General features: G+C 37.1%; 1 protein-coding gene across 2 annotated transcripts in view; it reads right to left on the reverse strand.

Moving 5' to 3' along the window:
- Mid1 (midline 1) overlaps positions 1-22,564 on the reverse strand; it is a 104,721-nt gene that overhangs the window by 57,908 nt on the left and 24,249 nt on the right. For both annotated transcript variants that reach the window (XM_059250191.1, XM_059250189.1), the window contains exon 2: positions 7,728-7,823. In XM_059250191.1, coding sequence (XP_059106174.1) covers positions 7,728-7,823 — 96 coding nt within the window. The remainder of the gene's footprint in view (positions 1-7,727; positions 7,824-22,564) is intronic.

Raw genomic sequence — 22,564 nt, forward strand, 5'->3', positions numbered from 1 at the left:
ACACACACACACACACACACACACACACACACAGAGTTTTAAAAAATTAAGGTGATTACAATCAAGGCAAGATTAATCAAAAGAGTCAAGGATAGCACACTGACAAGCTGGTGGATTAGACCTTGGACAAAGACAGTCAGCTGGGCCTCTATCTTCCCAAAACAACAATGGTAACTGGTCACAATTATCTATTTGTTCTCCATTACTATCTCTGTGTGGATTGATAGTCATTGTCACCAACAATTCCCCAAGTGGTCTTTACAATGTGTTGTATTTGCTACAAAAACAAGAGTAATGACTCTAAGTATTTTCTTAAGCAATAAAATAGGTTTTCTGATTTTTCAAAGAAAATCGGTAGGAGAATGTGGTAATAAGAACTGTAATCCATATTTGACCTACAAAAAGTAAGTTCTGCAGCTAGTTCTTTTTTAAATTTAAATTGACCCCCCCCCATTTTGTTTGGAATCAGCATTTCACTATGTTGCCCAGGCTGGCCTTGAACAATCCATCCACCTGCCTGAGAACCCCCAGTGCTGAAATTGTGTGTGTGTATGCGCATGCGTGCATGCACGTGTGTAGGTGTGTGTGTGTGTGTGTGTGTATGTGTGTATGTGTGTGTGTGTGTGTGTGTGTGTGCATCTGTGATCACATCCAGTTCCTGACCCAAATTTTGATCACTTCTCATAAGCTTGTTTTATGCTCTAGATAACAGTAATTTCAAACTTGACCTGAGGGAGCTTTTACTGTAATCCTCTCCTGGAAGAAACAAAGCAGAGCAGTTCAAACCTATGGTTTAGAGAGCCCCAGCCATCAACTTCACACGAACATTTGTCAGAGTCTCTCTGAGGTTACTCTTTCAATGCCTCTATCTCCCAAATCCCAAACAGCCTTGGCCTTTACACTCTTTCTTCTCTAGTTTTTCAAAGATTCAGCACTTACACAATCACAAGGCTATTTCATTTGCTTGTAAAACAGGTTGGCAAAACAATGGGGGGAGAAGCAGAGCTTCAAGGGTTTCACTTTTTTAAAGAAAAGCCAAAGTGAACCCCCAGGATGAGGGGTGGGCTTATGAGAATGTAGCATTTCCTCCTAACACCCGAGAAGGAATTCATTGATTGAATTTACAACAATGAGGAGTCACCTCTGTGCTGAGCGTTTTCTTAGCCCCAGCTAGCATGGGAATGTTGTTTTCCCCAAGAATACTCAGACTTGAATACAAGGACAACTTCAGGAAGAGGAAAAGGAAGAAGTACAGTCTAGGAACGTAGGTTGGGAAGCCGGAAATTCTTTTCCACTGCACTGATTTAAAAGAATAGCTTGCTGGTCCCCAACACATTCCACTACCTTCCTGGAGTTCCCTTGATACTGTGGCCTTTTTACATGGAAGAGTGATTCTTTTGCAGGAAGATAAATATATTATTTTTCCAAATAGCTACAAATATTAAGTCCTGAAATGAGTTAGGGTTTCTAGTTAGAAGTGTGAAGCCAACACAATCTACATGCTTCATGATTTGCCGTTGAAACTTCAAGAGCCAATTTCAAACTCAAATGCCCAATGAAATAAATGCTTCCCATTTCCCATCTCTCCAAAGCTGCTCCCTACCAGGCTATGATAGCCTCTTTTGTTCAAAAGGGTTTTTTATGATCCTGGTAGCGCTTCATTGTGATGATTCAGATATGCACTCATTCAATTATTACAGGAAAACTTGGAGTTTAGTTTAAAAAATATTTTGAGAATATTAATAATTAGGATAAATGCAATATTCATAATTCATAAATGGTTTTTTAATTTTTATTTAGAATACATTTCTTGGTTTCCAAATTTAGTCAACAATAAGCATTTATTTCCACTCCAATGGATTTACAAAGCAGCAGAGGAAGAAATAAATACTCTTCAATTTTATGTCTATTTGTAAGTTGGCCACAAGTAATTCAGTAATATTTCTCTTTTAAAAATTAGTATCTCAACTAAAATAACACCTGATCCCTTAAAATAAATAGTCTGGTGATCAATTTCTTGAACATATCTCTCATCTGAAATTACTGAACATGATAGAATATAATTTTATCATGCTACAATGAATACCATTTTGTAAATTCAAGTCATATTAACATTGCATTAGGAACAAGGCATTTGTTCTGAAATTATTACCAGCCAAAATGGAAACCAGACATTAATGCTTTAAGAAGCAACTAGCTGAAATTGAATGAAATAATCACCCAATCCATAAAGCATTTATAAGATTTACCATAAAGCACAGGTGATTTTTTTCTACTAAAGAGAAATAATTCTTTCCTATTATCCTAAACATCAAGTGCCATCACATCATAAAAATAAAATATGGCACATGGATCATTCTATTTTGTTCATCCATTTATTCACACAATAATGTATATTCACTTTGCTCTGCAATAATGAAAACATTATGCTTCTTCGCTATTATTTCCCATATTATTTAATCAATAAGGCCCAACAGATTCAGTTTCAGTAGGATAGAAAGATCAAGGTTATGCAACCTGCTGTTGCTGATGCTGTTGCCTTCACACTCTAAGCTGCATCTAACAGCATAAAAGACAGGCAGGATGATGATTTAGTGATTAAAGGAAGGAATCTATGACATGAGCCCAGGTGCTAATCCTTTCGACTTCCATGTTGCTCTGTTCTATATCTTTCCTTTATCTATTATACCATTCTTAATGGCACTACTACAATGAGCATTAGAAAGGATGGTTCAGGAAAAGGTAAACACCCCACTTCTCACCCATGAACACTACTGCAGAAACACATAGCAAAGTTGGAGCTTGAAAAGTTTGCCAACATTCTTGCTTCTCAGTAACCAATTTTAAATTTCCAATCATAAAGAGGGTTCTCGTAAGGAAAAGCACAGTCTTTATGAACACAAAATATTTTAAGCATTACACATAATCTCTAATGTTTGCATAATAAAGATGCTTTTGAGCTGAGAGTATTTGAAAGCTTAGCTTTATTGTGCTGAAGAATATACCATCATAAACATCATTGAATGGCATTAAAAAGAAAGCTGACAGTTCCAATCCCTGGGATGTTTTTTAAGACAGTACTTTTGAAATCTATAGGACAAACTCAGGTCTTGACTCCTCTGTAAACTCCACAAGATTTCAGGCAAATTATAACTCTCTCTCTCCCCGTCTCTCTCTCCGTCTGTGTGTGTGTGTGTGTGTGTGTGTGTGTGTGTGTGTGTCTGTCTGTCTGTGTGTGTGTGTGTGTGTGTCTGTCTGTCTGTCTGTCTCTCTGTTTGTGTATGTGTCTGTTTGTCTCTGGTTCTATCTTTGCTCCGTGTCTCTGTCTCATCTCTCTCTTTCCCTTCCTCCCTCCCTCCCTGCGGCCTTCTCCTCTCTCTGTGTTTATCTGTGTACAATGATTCGCAGGTGTGCACGTGGAAGCCAAAGTACAACCTTGTCGTCATTCCTCAGACACCATCTCACCTTCCACTCTTTTTAGGGGGATAGGGCCTCTCACTGGTTAGTCTGGCTGGTCAGTGAGCCCCAAGGATCTACCTGCCTCCACATCCTTGGAACCACCCTGACTGGTGATTTGTTTTATTAACTTAAGTTCCTGATCAAACTCAAGTCCTCACGCTTGTAAGTCAAACACTTTAATGCGTAAGCCATTTCTTCAGCCACCAGTTCTTTCTTCCTTATTTAAGTTCTGAGGGAGGGGATACAGGGAGAGACAGCTAAAATCAAGGGACATTTGAGGGGCAGTACGGAAACCTAATTAATACAGTAGAAGCTTCCTAGAATATATACATATATGAAGGCAATATACATCAAATTGCCAAATGATAGGGGAGACAGAGTTCCAACTGGCCATTTCTTGTCACCAAATGAAGCTTCCAGTACCATAATTGGGTTACATCTAACTAAGTTTTTGGCTAAAGAGGTCCCATGGCAATCCCCAACAACCCAGGCTGTTGCCAAGACTGTAATGTTGCTCTCCACAAACTGATACTCAGGCCCCATTGCTGAAGACAACACCTATACAACTCATTGAACATGGAGAAGGTGAGCTAGTGCCTACATAGAGCCTTCACTCCTATGTTCTAGCAGCTTTGATATAGGAAGGTACTCTGCATGCTACCAAAAAAATATAAACATTAGCCCAGCCACAAACCCTTTGATCTACAATGATGTCCTGACTATAAAATATGCTAGGACAATGATGGCACAAAGCCTGTCGCAGTAACCAACCAACATCTGATTTAAGGCCCACTCCATGAGATAGGACCCATACACAGTACCATTTGTGTGACCAAGAACCAGAAACTAGATAGCACAGGGACCTAGGGTAAAAACCAAATACTACTGTTCTAAAAAATATATATATAGCAATAAAATGACTCCTAATGACATTCTGCTATACTCATAGATTAGTGTCTTGCTTGGCCATTATCAGAGAAGCTTCCTCCTACAACAGATGGAAACACATACAGAGACTTACAACCAGATAATATGTACCGAGTGAGAGATTTTAGAACACTCAGCCCTAAATGGAATGTCTTTGTCAAATCCCTCCCCTCAGAGCTCAGGGAACCCCACAGAAGAGGAGGCAGAAAGAATGTGACAGCCAGAGGGCATGGAGAATACCAAGAAAATATGACCTTCTGAATCAATATGATCAAAGCCCGTATGAACTCAGAGACTGAGGCAGGATGCACAGGGCCTGCACAGGTCTGCATCAGGTCCTCTGTATATATATATATTGGACTCCAGTTTAGTGTATTTAATGGGACTCATGAATGTATGAATGAGTGGATCTCTGATTCTTGTGCCTTCTCTTGGGCTCTTTCCCTTTCTGTTTGTCTTGTCCAACTCCGATGTATTAGCTTTTGTTTTATGACATTATATTATATCATTTTCAAAAGAGTTTTCCTCCCGATAACACAATCACCAATCTAGGATACAGCAAGTGTCTAGTTTATATTTTATGTGCCAGTAGGAATGAAAACGAAAGCTAATAGTTTACCTGTATCCCATCATTGATTTAAAGTTATGCATTGTTGCTGATCTGCTGAGAAACATGGCTCTTTGAATAAAAAAAAAAAAGCTACCTTCTATGAGATCAACATCTGATTGGTTGCTGTGCTGTTCTTTAGTTGTGCTATTATCTGAACCTTCAGACATCCAATATGTTATGATCTTTATTATTCTTTCTACTATATTGTGAATCTGCTTTCATAGTTCTGGGCACATAAGGCCATGCATTTTACTATTAGTGATTAGAGAAGATAAAAATGTCGACAAAATATCATTATTTTGAGAGTAGTAAACCTCTCTCTATTTCTCCCCATCCAAATACCTGGTAACCTCTATGCCAAGTCCTCAATTTCTAAGTACTTCAAATAATTTAAAATCATATAAACTTCATCTTTTTATGTTTAGCTTATTTCACTTGGCATAATGTTTTAAAAACAAAAGTGTTTAGGATAATGGAAATTTTCTGGATGTAGTGGTGAGAAGATGTACAATATTGAAAATGTATTGAACGTTGTTGAATAATGGGAAAGTTGTTAAAATGGTAAATTTTCACACATTCAAGTTTAAAAATTCCTCCCAGAATTCCAGTATCTATATTGCATTAAGAGTAATTTTCTTTGATGGATTTTTCTCCTTTTTAATTTTCCTATGTCTTTGATGTCTAGTACTTCTGATTGTGTAGTGGACATGATGACTAATGTATAGTTGAGATGCTAGATTTTTTTGTATTTTTTAAAAATATATTTTAATTTAAAAGAGAATTACATCACTTTCCTCCCCCTTTCCTTTCTCTAGCCCCTCCCAGGTACCCTACCTTCAATTCTTTCATGGCCCCCAACTCTCAAGTTAATAGCCTCTTTTTTCTTTGATTATTATTGTTATATACATATATATGTATGAATATGTGTATACAAATATATAAATGCACTTTGATGAGTCTGAAAAAAATACATTGTCTCTCCAAACATGGATATTATAGGGGGAGATGAACTCAAACATTCAAAGCTCTAATTGGCAAGAGTATAGTGGCGTCAGGCATATCTGTCCAGAACAATTTCCCTAAGATTCTTTTCTTACTTTAAATTGATCTTTTAACTGATGGATACATAGTAAATAACATACATATAGGTGGGGTCTACAGCTTCTGTTTCAAAATAGATGTACCAGAGTCTGTCTGAAATTCAGAGAAGAATTATACTTGGTCCTTATTTTCAAAGCTTCACATTCTAATTGCAAAAGATTGAACCAATATGCAAAATACCGATAAAAACTCACTCAAGGATTATTGATAAAATATTGTGACTTGGAGAAAAGAAATGTGACTTTGGTACAGAAATCAAGACAAATATTCACAACTGAAGTGGCCCTCAACTTGTGACTGAAGGACAGATAAGAAGGACTTGGACATATAGATATCAGGTGGCAGTTGACCTACCATGCAGAGAGTTTTGTTAGGTTAAAGACCAGATAGCTTGAAAGCTTTCATTTGGGTGTATGAGTTAGGGCATGGAAAAAGATGGGTTAAGCCATTGGCTTTCAATTTGGTCTTATGCATTGTAGAATCACTAAAGGTTCTGTTAGTGTTGCCATGGTGGGTTTTCACAGACACTTAGCTGACAGCTAAGCAGAATGTAGTATAGACCTGTACTGGGACAAACTACGTAAAATTATATGTTGAATGGGACCTTGTTTGGAAATACTGTCTGTGCCAATGCCATAATAGAGTAGGATGGGTCCTACCTTAGTGGCTTGATTATATGAAGTTGGACACAAGCTCTGAGATGCACAGAGAGAATGGCATGTGACAGTAGAGGTATAGACTGGATCGCTGCAATTCAAATCAGCAGAAGATGGGAAGAAGCAGAAATGACTTCTCATAGAGCCTACAGATAAAACAGTCCTGCTGACATCTGCAATTCAGACTTCTGCCATCCAGAGCTATGAGACAATAAACTTACATTGTTTATGATTTTTAAGAATATAGCGTTTTGTTATGGCAGCCCTAGTAAACTTACAAAACACCTTCTAAACTGTGCTTTGGAGGGGTATTCTTTGTGAGGGTGATTTAAATCTACAGTATTAGGAATGACATATAATATTCGATCAAGAGGGAGCTATAAAGGGATGAGGATTCAGCAGCCCTGGCTGTAGAAAAAGTCTCTAAGCTATTGTTCTTTCCAATTTCATCGGTTGCATATGTTTGGTTTCTGTAAAATATTTAAAAAAGATTTTAAAAGATTTTTCTCTGTAAAACATTTATTTTAGTATTATTATTTGTATTTTTATGTGCATATATGAGTGTGTGGGTGTGCATGTGTGAGGGTACTTGTGGAGGCCAAAAGAGGGTATCAGATCCCTTGAGCTGGAGTTATGAGACTATAAGCCACCTGACTTGGCAAGTGTTCTTACAGAGCTGGGCGGTGGTGATGCACACCTTTAATCCCAGCACTCAGGAGGCAGAGACAGACAGATCTCTGTGAGTTTGAGGCCAGCCTGGGCTACAAATTGCGTTCCAGGACAGCCAGGACAGTTACACAGAGAAACTCTTTCTTGAAAAAAAAAAAAAAAAAAACAAGAAAAAAAAAAAAGAATTGAGCCATCTCTCGAGCCCCAAGAAAGATTTCCCCTTTAAAGTTTTTGAATGGACAGAAAAAGTCCAAGCTAGCACTTTTCATCTGAAATAAACCATGGAGGTAGGGGTGGATACTCACTTCAACATGTTGACAGGTTTGGATAAGTTTAGCCAAAAGGGTCTCCAGTTCTGTATTCCTCTTAATGAGATTGGTGAGATTGCTCTCCAAGTTTTGCTGTTTAAAAAAAAGAAAGAAACGTTATTCTACATACTTTTTTAGTATGTACAAAATGATTCATCCTTAGAAAAACAATGGATAGATTTTCCAGAAATCTTAATGCTATTAATTCAATTTCAAGTATTTATAAATTTAAGTAAGATTTTTCCAAAGTTGTATTTCAAAGATTCTCTTAGAAATATTCAAACTTTCTATTTTTATTAATGATTATTGTGTTAACTCATTTATATTTAATTGGACAATTAACAATAAGTTCTTGATAGATCCTGAACTTGGGAGAAAGTACATAGTTCAATATTTATCCCTTTGTCTGAGTCAGAAATAGTAGTAATAGCAAGAATATATTCCTTCACCGTATAGCTTAATTTTCAAGTTTTGAAATTTATCAATTTATGGTTTGGATGAGGTTAATTTCTTAATAGCAGGTTTGAATTGACCAGCTATGGTTAAATATAGCCATTTATAGTATTTGCTAGGAGTTCTTGTCACACATATGACACACAAATATGTCATACTTCCCAGTCATAATATATCTTATTCTCTGTGTTTCCATTTTTCTTTATATTTGTTCAAGATCATATGTCCTTGAACACTATATTCACAACATTATGCATCTTAATATATGTCTGTTCCTTAAGAGCATCAAATTTAAAGTTTCCTGGAATATTTAATCACATTTTTTACCACAATCACCTTTTGCTCTGAATAAGAGTCATTGAAATTTCTCCATTCTTCTTTATTCCATGTGTTCCTCATTTATACTGTCCATTCAATTATTATCCATTCACAAACAAACAATTAAGATTTTAGTAAATGTCAGAGACCAAGAGAGACACTAGGGATATAAAAATAACAACCCCCATTTCCTGTTCACAGGGAAATGGCTGTGTAACTGGGAGAGAGAGGCCAGAAATGAAGGGTGGGGAGAGTTGATGGCTGCTTGGAGTTATCCAAGATGATGACATCATTCAACTGAGGATAGAATCACAGACATGGAGTTTTTGTTGGACAACGGTGTCACCTTCTTAGATGAGACAAAGGTGGACCTGACAATGTAGAAAACTCCTCCACAAGCGTGAATCATATGACAAGATCAAAGAGGAATGAAAGCAATGAAACACAGCAAAAACATGAAATAAAGGAAAATTCCATGAACAAAATATCAGACTTCAGCAGATTTATAATGCCATCTAGTAAAGCAGACGTGGGGATTGTGGGTACGGCCCTGTGGTAAAGCACTTGCCTAGCAATGACCTGGATTCTATCCAAACAAAAGAAAAACAAGCAACAACAAAAACATAAATTCACTCTACAATTTATAAAAAAAAAACAACTTGTTTTCCTTTCCTAAACTTTTCACTTAAAAAAGGCATAGTAAGGATGAAAATTATTTTCATCTTATTTTTAATATGAGTGTTCCAGAAGCAGTAATCTCTGGTTATATTTTTAAGAATTCAATTTACTAATCTGGAATTTATCATACTGCTTAGGTTTGGGGATTTTTGTTGTTCGTTTAAAATAGTCTTGCTTTGTAGCCTCAGCTCTTTTCAAACTCTCTTCCCCCCACCCCGGCCCTGACTTAGCATCCCAAGTGCTTGGACTACAGGTATGAAGCACCATACCAAGCTTACATGATCTTTTTTATAATGAGCACATTTTTGTTTCCAGTAGGTTCTTTATCACATATCTCTTTTCTTGTTAAAAAGATTTTCTGTTCCTGTTCCAAGAATGCAACTCCCCTCATAATTCCAAAAGAACTAAACACACTTATTATTAAACTTTTCTGAGAAAGAGAAGGTCCACATTTCCTGGTGTTTTCTTAGTGTTTCCCGAGGATCTAAGTTTAGCTTGTGTCTTGTAATTTTTGTCTGACAGTTCATCTGCTGTGAACTTTACTCTCCGTGTTGTGATTTGGGTATTGATGTAGCCTAGCCAGGGGAGGTGCACATCTGAGGTTAGGTACTCTCCCATAAGATACTCATGTGCAAGTGAGGCACAAATCCTGCTTTGGCTCAGTGCCTTGTTTCATTCCATGTCACTTCCACGTCTGGCTTCAATTCCAAAGAAGGTGTGAGGTGTAGTGTGAGCCAAGTGTATGCATGAGGAATCTTTTCTTTCTACTGTTGGAGGCTTTTGCCACAAGAAGTCTCCACTCCCCTAAGTGTTCCCTATATCCCCACTGTTCTACTTCATCCTTACTTCTTGGGAGCAGTCCAGCTTCAGTCTCTACCATTCCCCTCATTCCATTTCTTGACCTTGACCTTGATATGGTCCCTCTCGTGCTTAAGCTTGGATATATATACTTGAAGGTACTTTAGAGAATGAGTACAAGAGCAGTTTAGATGAAACCTGATTGTTTTCAAACCAATCTTCCCTCCCACACACGCACATGAGCACAGTTGTGTACACACACACAGAGTGCTTTTACTGTTTGGAGTAAATGAATACAGAGTCAGAGACTGAGACTGAGACTTTCCATTGCTCAAGTGTCCTTGGTTTAGATATGACTATAGTAAGAGGAAATCGTCAGCTTCTTTTGGCGTGTTAATCTTAGAGAATCCTTTTACTTTTCTTCGTGGCTGACCATACACAGCAGGAAATTTCTAGGGAAATACATCATCTAACCATTTAGAGTTTAATTGTCACAGGTACGACTTTTCTAAATCTGGTCATAAAGAGAGCCAAATAAATGCAATCCAACACATTCAGATTTTACAAACATCTGCTTGCTTTCCCCTCCCATTATTAAGTATACTTCATGCATAAAATCTGTTTTTAATCAACTGATACAAAGACTAAAGCCTGCGGTTTAAGCACTTTGACCTATCCAGATCCTTTGGGGTTATTCAAATTTAAATAGTATAAGTGTTATTGAGGTCCACAAAGAATTACTGAGGTAGTTAGAAACATAATAAAGAGAAATTAAGCTTGGAGAGAGATTTGTTTCCAAGTAGTACCAAAGGGGCTGACAACACTTTTGAAGAGAACATGGGCAATGGGACAGTAACAAAATCCCGTCTTCACTAAGCCATGCATTCACAAACTTCCACTAAGGGACTTCACTGGAGGTTTTCTGGAATTTAACTCTGTCACTAATATCCTGTGTGGTGGCAAGAGCAGCTCTTTAACCTCTTAATTTTGAATGTGCTTTGTGGGAAAAAAAAATGCTAACACTTTTCAGTGTTGAATTCTTGGAACTACATTACTTGAGGTGAAGGCAGAGGATCAGTAGTTCAAGGTCATCTTCAGCTACCTGAAACCCTGACTCAAAACAAAACAAGCAAATCTTACCTACATAATGTCCACTTTCTTACGTATTTCTTTCTTTCTTTCTTTTCTTTTTTTTCTTTTTTTCCGGAGCTGAGGACCGAACCCAGGGCCTTGCACTTGCTAGGCAATCGCTCTACCACTGAGCTAAATCCCCAACCCCAATCCCTCTTATGTATTTCTAGGAGTCTACAGAACACAAAAAATAGCTTTAGTTTTCTGTTGTCACCTTAAAACAACCAATATTTTTTTCATGTTCTTGTCAAGCCAAGCTTTAGAGAAGCCAGAAGTATAGGTGACCATTTATGATCACGAAAAGATGTGGGATGCCATTCCAAATTGGCAAATCAGTGGATATATCTTTGGCTTAGTTTCCTATACATAACAAGGATAATGGTCATCCCACCTATATTTATGCTATCACTAAGGTCATATGAGAAAAGGAACCTATATACTAGTAAGCTACACAGTTGTTGACTGAAGAAAAAAGACCATTCAGCCTGTTCTCACAGCAAGATACTGGAGAGCTCAAATTTATGCCTTTAGCAAGCATTATTCTCAAGTTTGCTGATGGCTTTTTTCTTTCATGCATGCACCTGTGATCCTCTGCCTCAGGGTTGTTTCTGGACCCAGGAAAGGCAGATTACAGTTCTGGGGAAACTCAAGAGAAGCTGGTGCCCCTAGAATCAGTTCTCTACCACAAAGAACTTGCAATTAGTAGACAAATGGTATAGCTCCCTCATTTTCTGGATGAGATCGCTCTGAGCCTTAGACTATAAAAGCTCCCCCAGGGCTTCAGTGGGTAGGAATTTGGGGATCCATAGCAATAGCATGCTCACTAACATGCCCTCTTTCTTCTTCCTTCCCTGTGCTTTTTGGATCATCTCCCAGTTCAAACCCCCAGTCAGAGTCTGCTTCTGGGAGAACCCAACTACAACTGTTTCTGTGGACATCCTGACACATTCTGAGTATTTGATGAGGAATGATGAGGATGGTTGAGTTGACAATTCATTGCTTTAGAAAGATATTTGCAAATCATCTCTCCTTCCTCAACTAATGTCTAGCTCTCTGTTTCTACAGGTCACATAGCCTCCAAATTCCAAATTCTAGACTGGCACTGTTAGCAAAAATCTAATGTGAGACACATTTGACTCACATATAAAATTTTCTAGTAGTTACTGCTTTAAAGGCAGAAATAAGTAAAACTAAACTTAATGACATCGTTGTTTCGAAATATCACCAATATGTAAGCATTGATGAGGTATTTTATACTCTTTTTTTTTTTCTTTCTTTTTGCTAAGTCTTTGGAATCTTAACTCATACCTGTCAGTCATATTTCAAGTGCACAGCAGCAACACAAAGCTTGTGATTAATAATATTGGACAGTGGTACTATACTTTCAAAAAAGACCTTTTCAGTAAAGAGTCGCATAGAACTATTAGATTGTTTTGGTCTTAGTTGGTCTGTAACAATAATTCAGTTCTGTTGCTGTTTCATCATAAAACAGTCACAGACAGAGAGTATGAAAATGAGTGAACACCATACTATTGTGCTCTAATAAAACTTTATTTACAAAACAAGTAGTAAATAAGATTTGACCTGTAACTGTTATTGTAAAAGCTTGGTACAGACTCTACAATATAAAAACTACTATGTCACCATTTTCTGGCCTATTAATACACACACACACACACACACACACACACACACACACACACACACACCCCTTATGTCAAACACTAATCTTTGTCTCCAATCTTTTGTGTAAGAATGCAGACACAGGCACACGGGCCTCAGGAAAAATTCTCTGCAAACAAAATACAAAAAGGTACTTTTTGTTTATGGCTGACTAGCTTAACTTGACAGAACTCACAACAATCCAAGGAAAATTCAACATCAGTGAGACCTGTAGACATTGTGCTCCTAGAAGCATAATGATTAATCGCATGAAGCCTAGTGTGTAGATTCAGATACCAGCTCTAAGACCTCCAAGCAGTCCTTTACCTCTCTGTGACTCATTATCCTCATGAACCTTCTAAGGTACAAACAGGAGGAAATGTATGAAACCCCACAAGAGAAATCCTAGCACAAACAGTGGTCTAGAATTGTTGGTTACACAGAATAAAGAACTTGAGTTCAACTTTGAACTTTTATGCGTATTATAAAAGCTAAATTTGTAACCCACCGGCATCAAACTAAAAAGTATTTCCCTTCATTACACAAAATATTTCTCCAATAGATTTTTAGTGTACTAGTATGTATCGATAAGACTATATTCTACCCCAGATTACATTTCCTAGAAATACCAAGTGCAATTTCTTCAATGGTCTCATGATATTGTATTAATGTCACTATTCTCATCTTAGGTACACACAGAGTATGTGTGCTAATTATCAGTGAATGCTAATGTTACTAGTCGGTGCCAAATTATTTGTGAAGCCTTCTTTACTTTCTAATCTAAATGGGCAAGTTTTTGTTAAGAATGAACTCTCTCACTATGCTTCTGCCATCGACAGTATTCTGTGGATCCCAGCTTGATTCTCAGCCTGGGCACAGATATGCTCTTCCATGTGACATGTTTGTACATATCAGGAAATAATCACTTCTGAAAAGAAGAGCAAAACAAAACCATACTGTACATCAAAGTACCTACTTTACACTTGTCTCTGCTTATTCCTTCCCACCATACACCTTCTAATAAACACATGGGAACATTTGGCATGAAAAACCGAATATTCATTAGACATCCTTTCTGAAATCTAATGTAGTAAATCATTGCCACATTTATTTCAAATTCCATCTTAGACCCAAACAAGTTGTTTCTAGTGTTAATTCATAATGTCATCCTCAGGTGAGTTTTTCACAGTACTGTTAATTCTGTGAGAGGAAAGGACATGCTAATAGTTGTTGTTGAGAAAGTCAAGTGCTATGGTTTGCGTATGGTTTGACGGGTCCACAAGGGTCCACTTGTAATTAAAGATGTGGTCTCTAGGGGAATGCTACTGGAAAGTTGTAGAAAGCACTTTTATGGCTAGGGCTTTGTGAGAGATCATTGGGTAACACACCGTGGAAAGTGGTTTTCATGAGAATCATCGGAGACTCTCTAAGAGGCCTGATATGAAAGGCTGAGTCTGGACTCCCCCAATTCACTCTGTCTCTCAGTTCAAGATGTGGTTCCTTACTCCAACGTTCACTTCCACCATTGCCATCTACCATTGCGAAGAGTCCTTCAGCAGAAATCAGTCTATGCAGGTACTATGACTGTGATTCCTGAGAATATGAACTAAAGAAACCTTTCCTTCACTAGCAGAGAGGCAGGAAGATTGTAAGTTCATGCCAGACTAGGCTACACAGAGAGCTGCTGTCTTAAAAAAAATATAAAAAGAAAAATCAGGAAAGCTTTTCTCTCCATAAAATGTTAGCTGTCTAGTGTATTTCATGATAGTGCAAACAAGCTTACTAATGCCATAAAGTTTTAGTGAGTGCGCTACTACTCCACGCATCGAAATGCTAGCCGCCTACTACTACCATCACAGAGGAATACAAACAGTTCAGGATGTTTTTTTTAATGGCATGCATGCAAGCAGTTAGATTAAATCTTTTAATACTAACCAAAAAAAGTAATGCAGGCCAAATTTTGAAAGATAAAATTGGAAAATATATGTGTCATATCTTCTTTATGCATTGATTTTTCCTATCATTTTAGTTTTTAATGCATGCATTTGTAATGCATTTTCATGGAGCCATAGTTAACCTATTTTGTGGAGCATACTTAGTGAGGTTTATTTGAGTCAATAATTTAACAATCTATGTTGAGACAGCTGATTTCTACACCAATTTTGATATAAGCCTTGAGGCATTGATGTGGACATCAACAGAGAGCAGTAAATCCAACTTAACAGATGAGCTTTGTACTTCTACCCAATCAAACAGCAAGGTAAGCAGACAAATGCCCCTAATTTCAGCCTTTGGAGACCTGTACCTAAGAGTCGGATTGCTGGGAATTAATGACTTGTCATTGAACACTACTATTAAAATGTATGCCTGAAATAGGAGATTTCAGTAATTCCTTTTGGGTTTTCCCAGGCCTTAAAGAATGTTTGCTCTTATTCTGAAGTCAATACTTCAGAATGTCTTTAAAGTATAATATTAGGTCTGGATACCTTTCAAGGCAAACACAGATCTGGCTTGTTTCACTCTACAACATTCAGAGCGACATTCAGGAACTGTGTTTGCAGCCCTGACACCTAATACCACCACTCTAAGGCCATCAGGATATAGACACGTCGAGTGCCACAACCCATATATTTTCTTCTAAGGAACGTTAATCACAATCTTTAGTATGAAAACACACTTGTATTAACACATGCCACCTGCATAAAAGCATAAATTCTTTATATGTAACTGAACTCTTAAGATGTTTTAATTACATTGCAAGCGTCTGAGGCTATCTTCAGGCATGATTCCCAAAAGACTGTAAATACACGTGATTTGTGTTGGTTTAATTTTTAATGCTTTTTTTCATTGGTTATGATAGTTACTATTTCCAAATGTCCTGGCAAGGCAGGCCGCCCAGGGAACTTCAAAAACCTAATAAAACACAATCTGCATACAAATTCAAGTCTAGTGTTCCATGGACTACAATTTAAGTCATTTTGATATGTGATCCCGTATTTACTTTTGTCAGATTTTATTTGAAATTTCTATATTAACATCACAAAATCAGTTCTATATATTTATAAATTCCATCATCAGGAGTCCAATGTTTATTTTTCTAACCTGGTAGTCAATAATATACCGAGAACCATTTTTAAATACTGTTTATGTTCTTAGGTATACTTTCAAATTTTAATTGAGGTAAACAAATGTCATTGTATAGCTGTACTCATTTAGTTATAATTTTAGTAGTTTCAATGACAAGTTACTTCCAGGTACTAGAGACATGAGTGGCCTTTTTTAGTTCACTCCTTATTCCCAGCTCCATTTCTGCCTATGTGAGAGGTGAAAAACTAATTAATGCATTTAGGCCTTTTCTCCCAGTTCCAGAAATAGAACCCAGGACCTTGCAACTTCCAGGCAAGTGCTCTACCACAAGCCAGATACATCCCCAGCCCTACACTTAACAGTTTGGAGAATCACTACTGATTGAAGCTGTACTAACAAAGAATCTTTGAATATCTCTAACTTAAATATAATGCCTGAAGTTGCAATGTTTGTGTCTGAAGAGCAATATTAACAAGAATATGACTATATTGTTGGCAGAACACGTAAGCATTTTAGAAGATGGCACAACATAGGTCTAAGAAGTCTGAAGAGTGGGAATTTGCAGCGTCCCTGCTGCTCTTTGGGCCTCTGTACCTCTCTCAGCACTGCACTGAAGGCTGTTATTGCCAGCCTATCAGAGGAGAAAATTTACTTGTCAGGTAAGATTCACATGGTTCAAGAAATACTGTCTGTCTGCCTCCCTCTCTGTCTCTCAGTCTCTGTCTCTCATACACACACACACACACACACACACACACACACACACACACACACACACACACATTTGAATCCATTTACATTTGTTCAAGTGAAAAGCTTTCCCATCAGAATTATACAGTTAAAATATCTTAAACCAGAGGCCAGCAATATACGACAACATGCCAGAGCCTACCTACTGCCTGTTTTTCCTATGGCTTGCCAGATAAGAGATGATTTTACATTTCATAATTTTTGCCCTTTATTTTTTGAGACAGCCTGGACTCAAACTTCTGCCTTTACCTCTTGCATGCTGAGAATACAGACATGTACCATCACATACAACACATTTTGAAATGGTTTATTTTTAATGAAAAAAAGTAGGGAAACTGGTTGGATGTATTGTATGAGAGAATCTATTTTCAATTAACAAAAGTATTTATTTTTATTTTATATGTATGGGTGTTTTGTAGGCATGTAAGTCTGTGCATCATCTTATACAGTGACCAGAGCCACCAGAAAAGGATGTCAGATCCCCTGGAACAGGAGCCACAATGGCTGTGAGCCTCCATGTGGGTGCTGGGAACCAAACCCAGCCCCTAGGAATAAGTTTTTAAAAATTAAAGGAAGAATGAGATTTTGGGCACGTGAAAAGTAGAAGAAATTCATATTTCTGTGCCTATGGAATATACATGCTCCAATTCTTTCATGTTCTGTCTGTCGTTGACTTTGTGCTACAGCAGCAGAGTTAAAGATTTGTCCTTGAAGACAAATATATTTGCTATTTGATGAAAATTGTTTTCTTTTTTTGTATAAGCAGATGTAGAGCATTCTCTCTGCTGTTCCAAACTATCCAAAAGATTCAAAATAAAGTTCACACAACATTTTCAGCATCAACTACAGGAATATGGGTGTATGCCTCAAACTCTACTCTTTTGGATACACAAAATTGGAAAAGAGAAAAACCTTTTGGTCTCTTTTTCATTAACTAACAAAATGATTTTTATCTCACTTCAGACAAAAGTAACTAAAAAACTGGTAAAACACAATAATTGGAGAAATTGTTGTTTTGTTTGTGGGTTTTGTTCAGGGCAGCAGAAAATTTAGACCAAAGAAGAAAAAGAAACTTTGCTCTCAAATCTAATCAAATTGCTAAACCAAGAACATGGTCACAGCTTAGTTGGATTTTTCTGTTTGTGACTAAGTATGCTGAGTTGAGAGGGCATATAGAATTTGGAATCACTTGTTAATTACTCTCTCCATTGATGCTGTTTCCCTCAGCATTTTTTTTCTTTAATCATAAAATAGATCTTTAAGGGGGGCTTAGAGCACTGTATAATTAATGTCAATAAAATCCCCTGATATTGATGGATGTCATACACGTTGTTTGTATATGTCCTTTCAAGTTTTACTTCCTCCATTATTCAGGGATTGAATAATGTTGATCTTATCTCCTCTCTTCCATCTTAAGTAGACGATGACATTGTCAGACACTCATTAATAAACATGTTCTAGCCTTCCTTACTTAAACAGCGTTTATTGATACCATCAACATTTTTATCAGACCTGAATCTCAAAGTAGTCTCATAGCTTTAGATGTATGCAAATACATTTTTGTTATTCAGATACTGTAGGATGACAAAATCTTTTCTTTAAGACAGAACCTCACATCTAGCATGTCATATTGGTTCAAATGAATACTGTGAATATATTTCAAGCTGAAATAATAGCCAAAAAATTTAATTTAATAATCTTGCATAGGTAACTCTGACTTATTTTGTTTATATAGGAATGTTTACCTTTCCAAGTTTTAGGTTTTATAGGAATTGCCTTTCCTGGCCCAGGTGCTGAAAATGATTTTTAAAATATGTGCTCAACTTTGCTCTTGAATTTGTAGTATTCCCAGGAAGGGTTCATATTATTCACAATGCTCACACTCCCTCATTGGTGATGCAAAAGGTATTTAAATCCAAAGGAGGTTACAGTTTGGGGCTTAAAAAAAATAAATGAAAATCCCATTATATTCAACATGTGTCTGGTCTGTTGGGAATTTACAAAAATCAATGTTATCTAAGAGAATTCTCCTTTGGAGACATCTCACAAAATCAAAGAATATGAAAGTTTGCTATTGCTTTCCAGGTCTCAATAACCTTCCAAGACAGACTCTTGCCTGGGATTCAAAAAGTGTGACTCTCAAATAATTTCAATGAATTGCTTCCTTTGTTCCTTACTTCCCTACCTTTACTCAGCATCTTCCTTCAGTCTTTAGCAGGACTGATGCGGCCTTTATCCACACAACATAATTGCCACTAGGTTGAAATGAAAGCAGTGTGGGTGTAATAGAAGGAAGCAAGATAATGGCCATGTACTAGGTGAAGGGCTCCTTCTTGAACTCATACCCAACTTCCTGTGGACTTAGAAAACATGATGGTTAGTTTATATCTCCTTCATAAACTCAGAATCTGAATAACCTGGCCTTGGGACAGGCTCAAGGAGTGAAGCTTTCTGAAGCTTCTTAGGATATTCTAATGTGCAGCCAATGGTGAAAACCATTGCTTACAACCGAGTCATAAGCTCAGCGGTGTAATCAACAAAAATGAATGGTTAGTGCAATTTATTCGTTTTATGCTTTAATAGTTATTCAAACTAAAATAGTGCTTTTCCATGTTTATAGCAAGTACAGAAATAAAATCACAGGTACTTGCATATAGAAATATGAATTTATCACAAAAATATCAGGAATTTTTCTAGCAGGGAAATATACGTTGTTACTGCTAAGAATTTTAAGAAATGTTTTGTTGTGTTATTTCTGTATCTCTAATACCTAAATTAAACTTCTTGTCATACTTTATAGAAACATTTGTATCATAAATTTGGTATGTGGGGCTGGAGAGATGCCCCAGCAGTTAAGAGCACTGGCTGCTCTTCCAGAGAACCAGTGTTCAATCCTGAGCACCCACATGGCAACTCACACCTGTGTGTAACTTCAGTTACAGGAGATCTGACACCATCACACAGACATGCATGGAGGCAAAACATCAAAGAACATTAAAATAAAATATGGAACAGAATTATACTATAGACATTTATAATTTAACAATATTCTTAATATATAAAGCTGAAGATTTAGGTAGCAAATTTCAGTCTCTATTAGCAAAAGAATTGGCCTACTACCCTATTCATTATTTTTTAAAGACCAACTCTGGTAATATGACTACTCCGAACATAAAAAGCCTGGTAGCCTAAAATGTGAAATGCTAATATTTTCAATGATGGAAACTAAAGTGATAACATAGTACTATTTCTTTGATTAATGACTACTTTCTTGAGTAGGGGAAATTCTTGAGAGTTAATTATTTAACTTGCGGTACTTTACAAAAAAACTTTACTCAACCATTTTCCCAATAGAGTTCATTTATGTATACATAACAAAGACAATGTAAGGGTCATTGTACTTCAAAAAGGAATGATCTCTCATTTCCCTGGAATAGATTTTAGTTTACCTACATAATGTTTTGCTAATGAGTCAAAGTCAGAGAGTAAATGTTGCTTTTTAAAAAGTAGCTTTGGCTGTTAAGCCAGTTAGAAGAAATTGTCTAATATACAGAGAACTGGACGAGACTTGCCAATTATAACAGTTACAAATCACTACAGACTCCAGAAAGAAAGCCTGGAGTTCTTAGGGGTTAGATTGGGCCAACAGCAGCAAACCAACAGCACCTGGGGTGCTGGTGAGAAAGAGATTGCTGGACCCTATTCCAGATCTACTGGCTGCAACTTTGGAATCCTGACGGGTAACCAAGTATGAGAACCACTTATCTACAATATCTCAACATCCTTCAGCTTGAATGAGATCAATATTTTTTCTCAGCTTTCTTAGAGGAAATGAGAAAGTGGAGAAGCTAAGAGATGGCTAAGGGATCTCTCTGCTGCTTTTGTCCACCCTGCCTCTCTCATTACATATTGGAGAAAGACGTTGATTTGTGGAAGGCTACAGGTCCTCTATGTGATTTACTAGCACTGTTACCATAATCTTAGGCCAGAGGATCCTGAGACACCCAACAAATCAGGTCTAGCCACTTACCCCGTAGCCATATAGAGAACCTGTGGCCTTTCATAAATCATTGTCTTTCTCCAATGTGTAATTTTTATTTTAATAAGTGACCACTTACAGCAAATGACCAAATTTTCAAGTACACAATTACAGAAATTAAGAGTAGACATAGGCTTCTCACAAGTGTGCTTTCTGCCAGAACCTGCTATTCCACTTCCAATTATGATAAAATGGTGACATCGTATATTCGCTTCTCCTTCCTAACACATTTGATTTTTACAGTGTCAATCCTCTCCTCTTCTTACTCACATGCTGTTCTCAGATCTCAACTCTGACCTAAACGCTGATCTCTCACTCCAAGTTTTATACAAACTCTTAGTCCTGATGCTGCCTTGTTATTTTAAACTCAGCTTTCATAACTGCATTTTCCTTCACTTTGAAATGTCTTCCCATCTTCTAGCTTTACAAAAGATGTAATTCTCCAGATGTAAATCCCTGCAGAATTCTACAGTATGACCTTTCCTTCATGCCTGTGTCCAACCACTGCCAAGGCCTTTTGGGTTGCTTTCATTAAGACAGGATCTCTCTATGTAGCTCATGCTGGCTTCAAGCTCACAATTTTGTCTCTGTTTCTTAAGTGCTGGGATTATAGGCATGTGCCACCTCTCCTGGCTCAGTCTTCCCTTTCATCCCAAGGTTATTACTCTAACCATCTTCTTCTATGGAATTCTGGCTTTTGTTCCTTTCATTTTTGCTCAGCTAAAGTGTATGCCACGGAGTCACCGAAGTAACCTTCTGAGGAAGTTTATATTGCTTCAAAACTAAAAATTTTGTCCATTCTTAATCGATCAAAGCATATTTTTGAACTGGCATGTAAAATCCTCAATACTATATAATAGGTTTAGAGTTTCTCCAATACAGCCAGCTATAATTAGCTGCACAGTACAAAATGAACATTCAACTTCAGTGAAACTGGATTCTTTAATTGGCCAGTAACTGTGTCCATTGTTCAGTTGGGGCCTTTAATTGTGTCTTCCTGTCAACGTAGAATTTTTTTCTGTTCTTGCACAGCCTTTCAGTGACCAAGAGAGGGATAACTATTTAAATAGAGCAGTGGTTCTCAACCTTTCTAGTGCTGTAACCCTTTAATACAGTTCCTCATATTGTGGTGACCCCCAACCATAAAATTATTTTCGTTGCTATTTCATTACTGTAATTTTGCTACTGTTACATACAGCCATATGAATATCTGTGTTTTCTGATGGTCTTAGGAAACCCCTGTGAAAGGGTCATTTGACTCCCCCCACCCCAAAGGGGTTACAACCCACAGGTTGAGAATTGCTGAAATAGAGGTTTGTTTGATTTAAAAAAAATTTACACAAATAGTAATTCAACTGAAGATTTCCTGTCTGTAACTGGAGTCACATGAAGCCAAATGTTAATTCCACTCCAAAATTGGATAGAATTAAGTCATATGGTTCTGAAGACATCAGTACATATTCGAAACATCAAGCCCCAGTTCACTGTACTATAAAAACACTGATTAAATTAGTTTCAGAAAATTGCTCTGCAGCCAAAGAGCTATCTGCTACACAATGGACCACGCAATAAATCTTAGACTATACATGCTGACAGGTGTGAGATGATTTATTGAATCATGAGACAAGGGATTGTGGAGAATTACTGAGAAACATACACTCTTTTTCAGTGCAATGCTATTTTACTTAACACAGGCAATTGAGAAGGAAACTGCTATTATAATAATAGCCACCTCTTCTCAGACATCTCTAATTCTACATATTAAAGATGATCCAGGAATGAAATCATTAGATGGTGCTGTTGGCTCTAGATCAGTCAGATGACTTAATAATGATCCATCTCCCTGCAGCAACCCTCATTTCTGTTAATAATCAAAGAATGTATACTACCCATGACCTCCAAATATTGCTTTAATCAT

This window comes from Peromyscus eremicus, chromosome X (assembly GCF_949786415.1).
Source record: "Peromyscus eremicus chromosome X, PerEre_H2_v1, whole genome shotgun sequence".
NCBI classification, from domain to species: Eukaryota; Metazoa; Chordata; class Mammalia; order Rodentia; family Cricetidae; genus Peromyscus; species Peromyscus eremicus.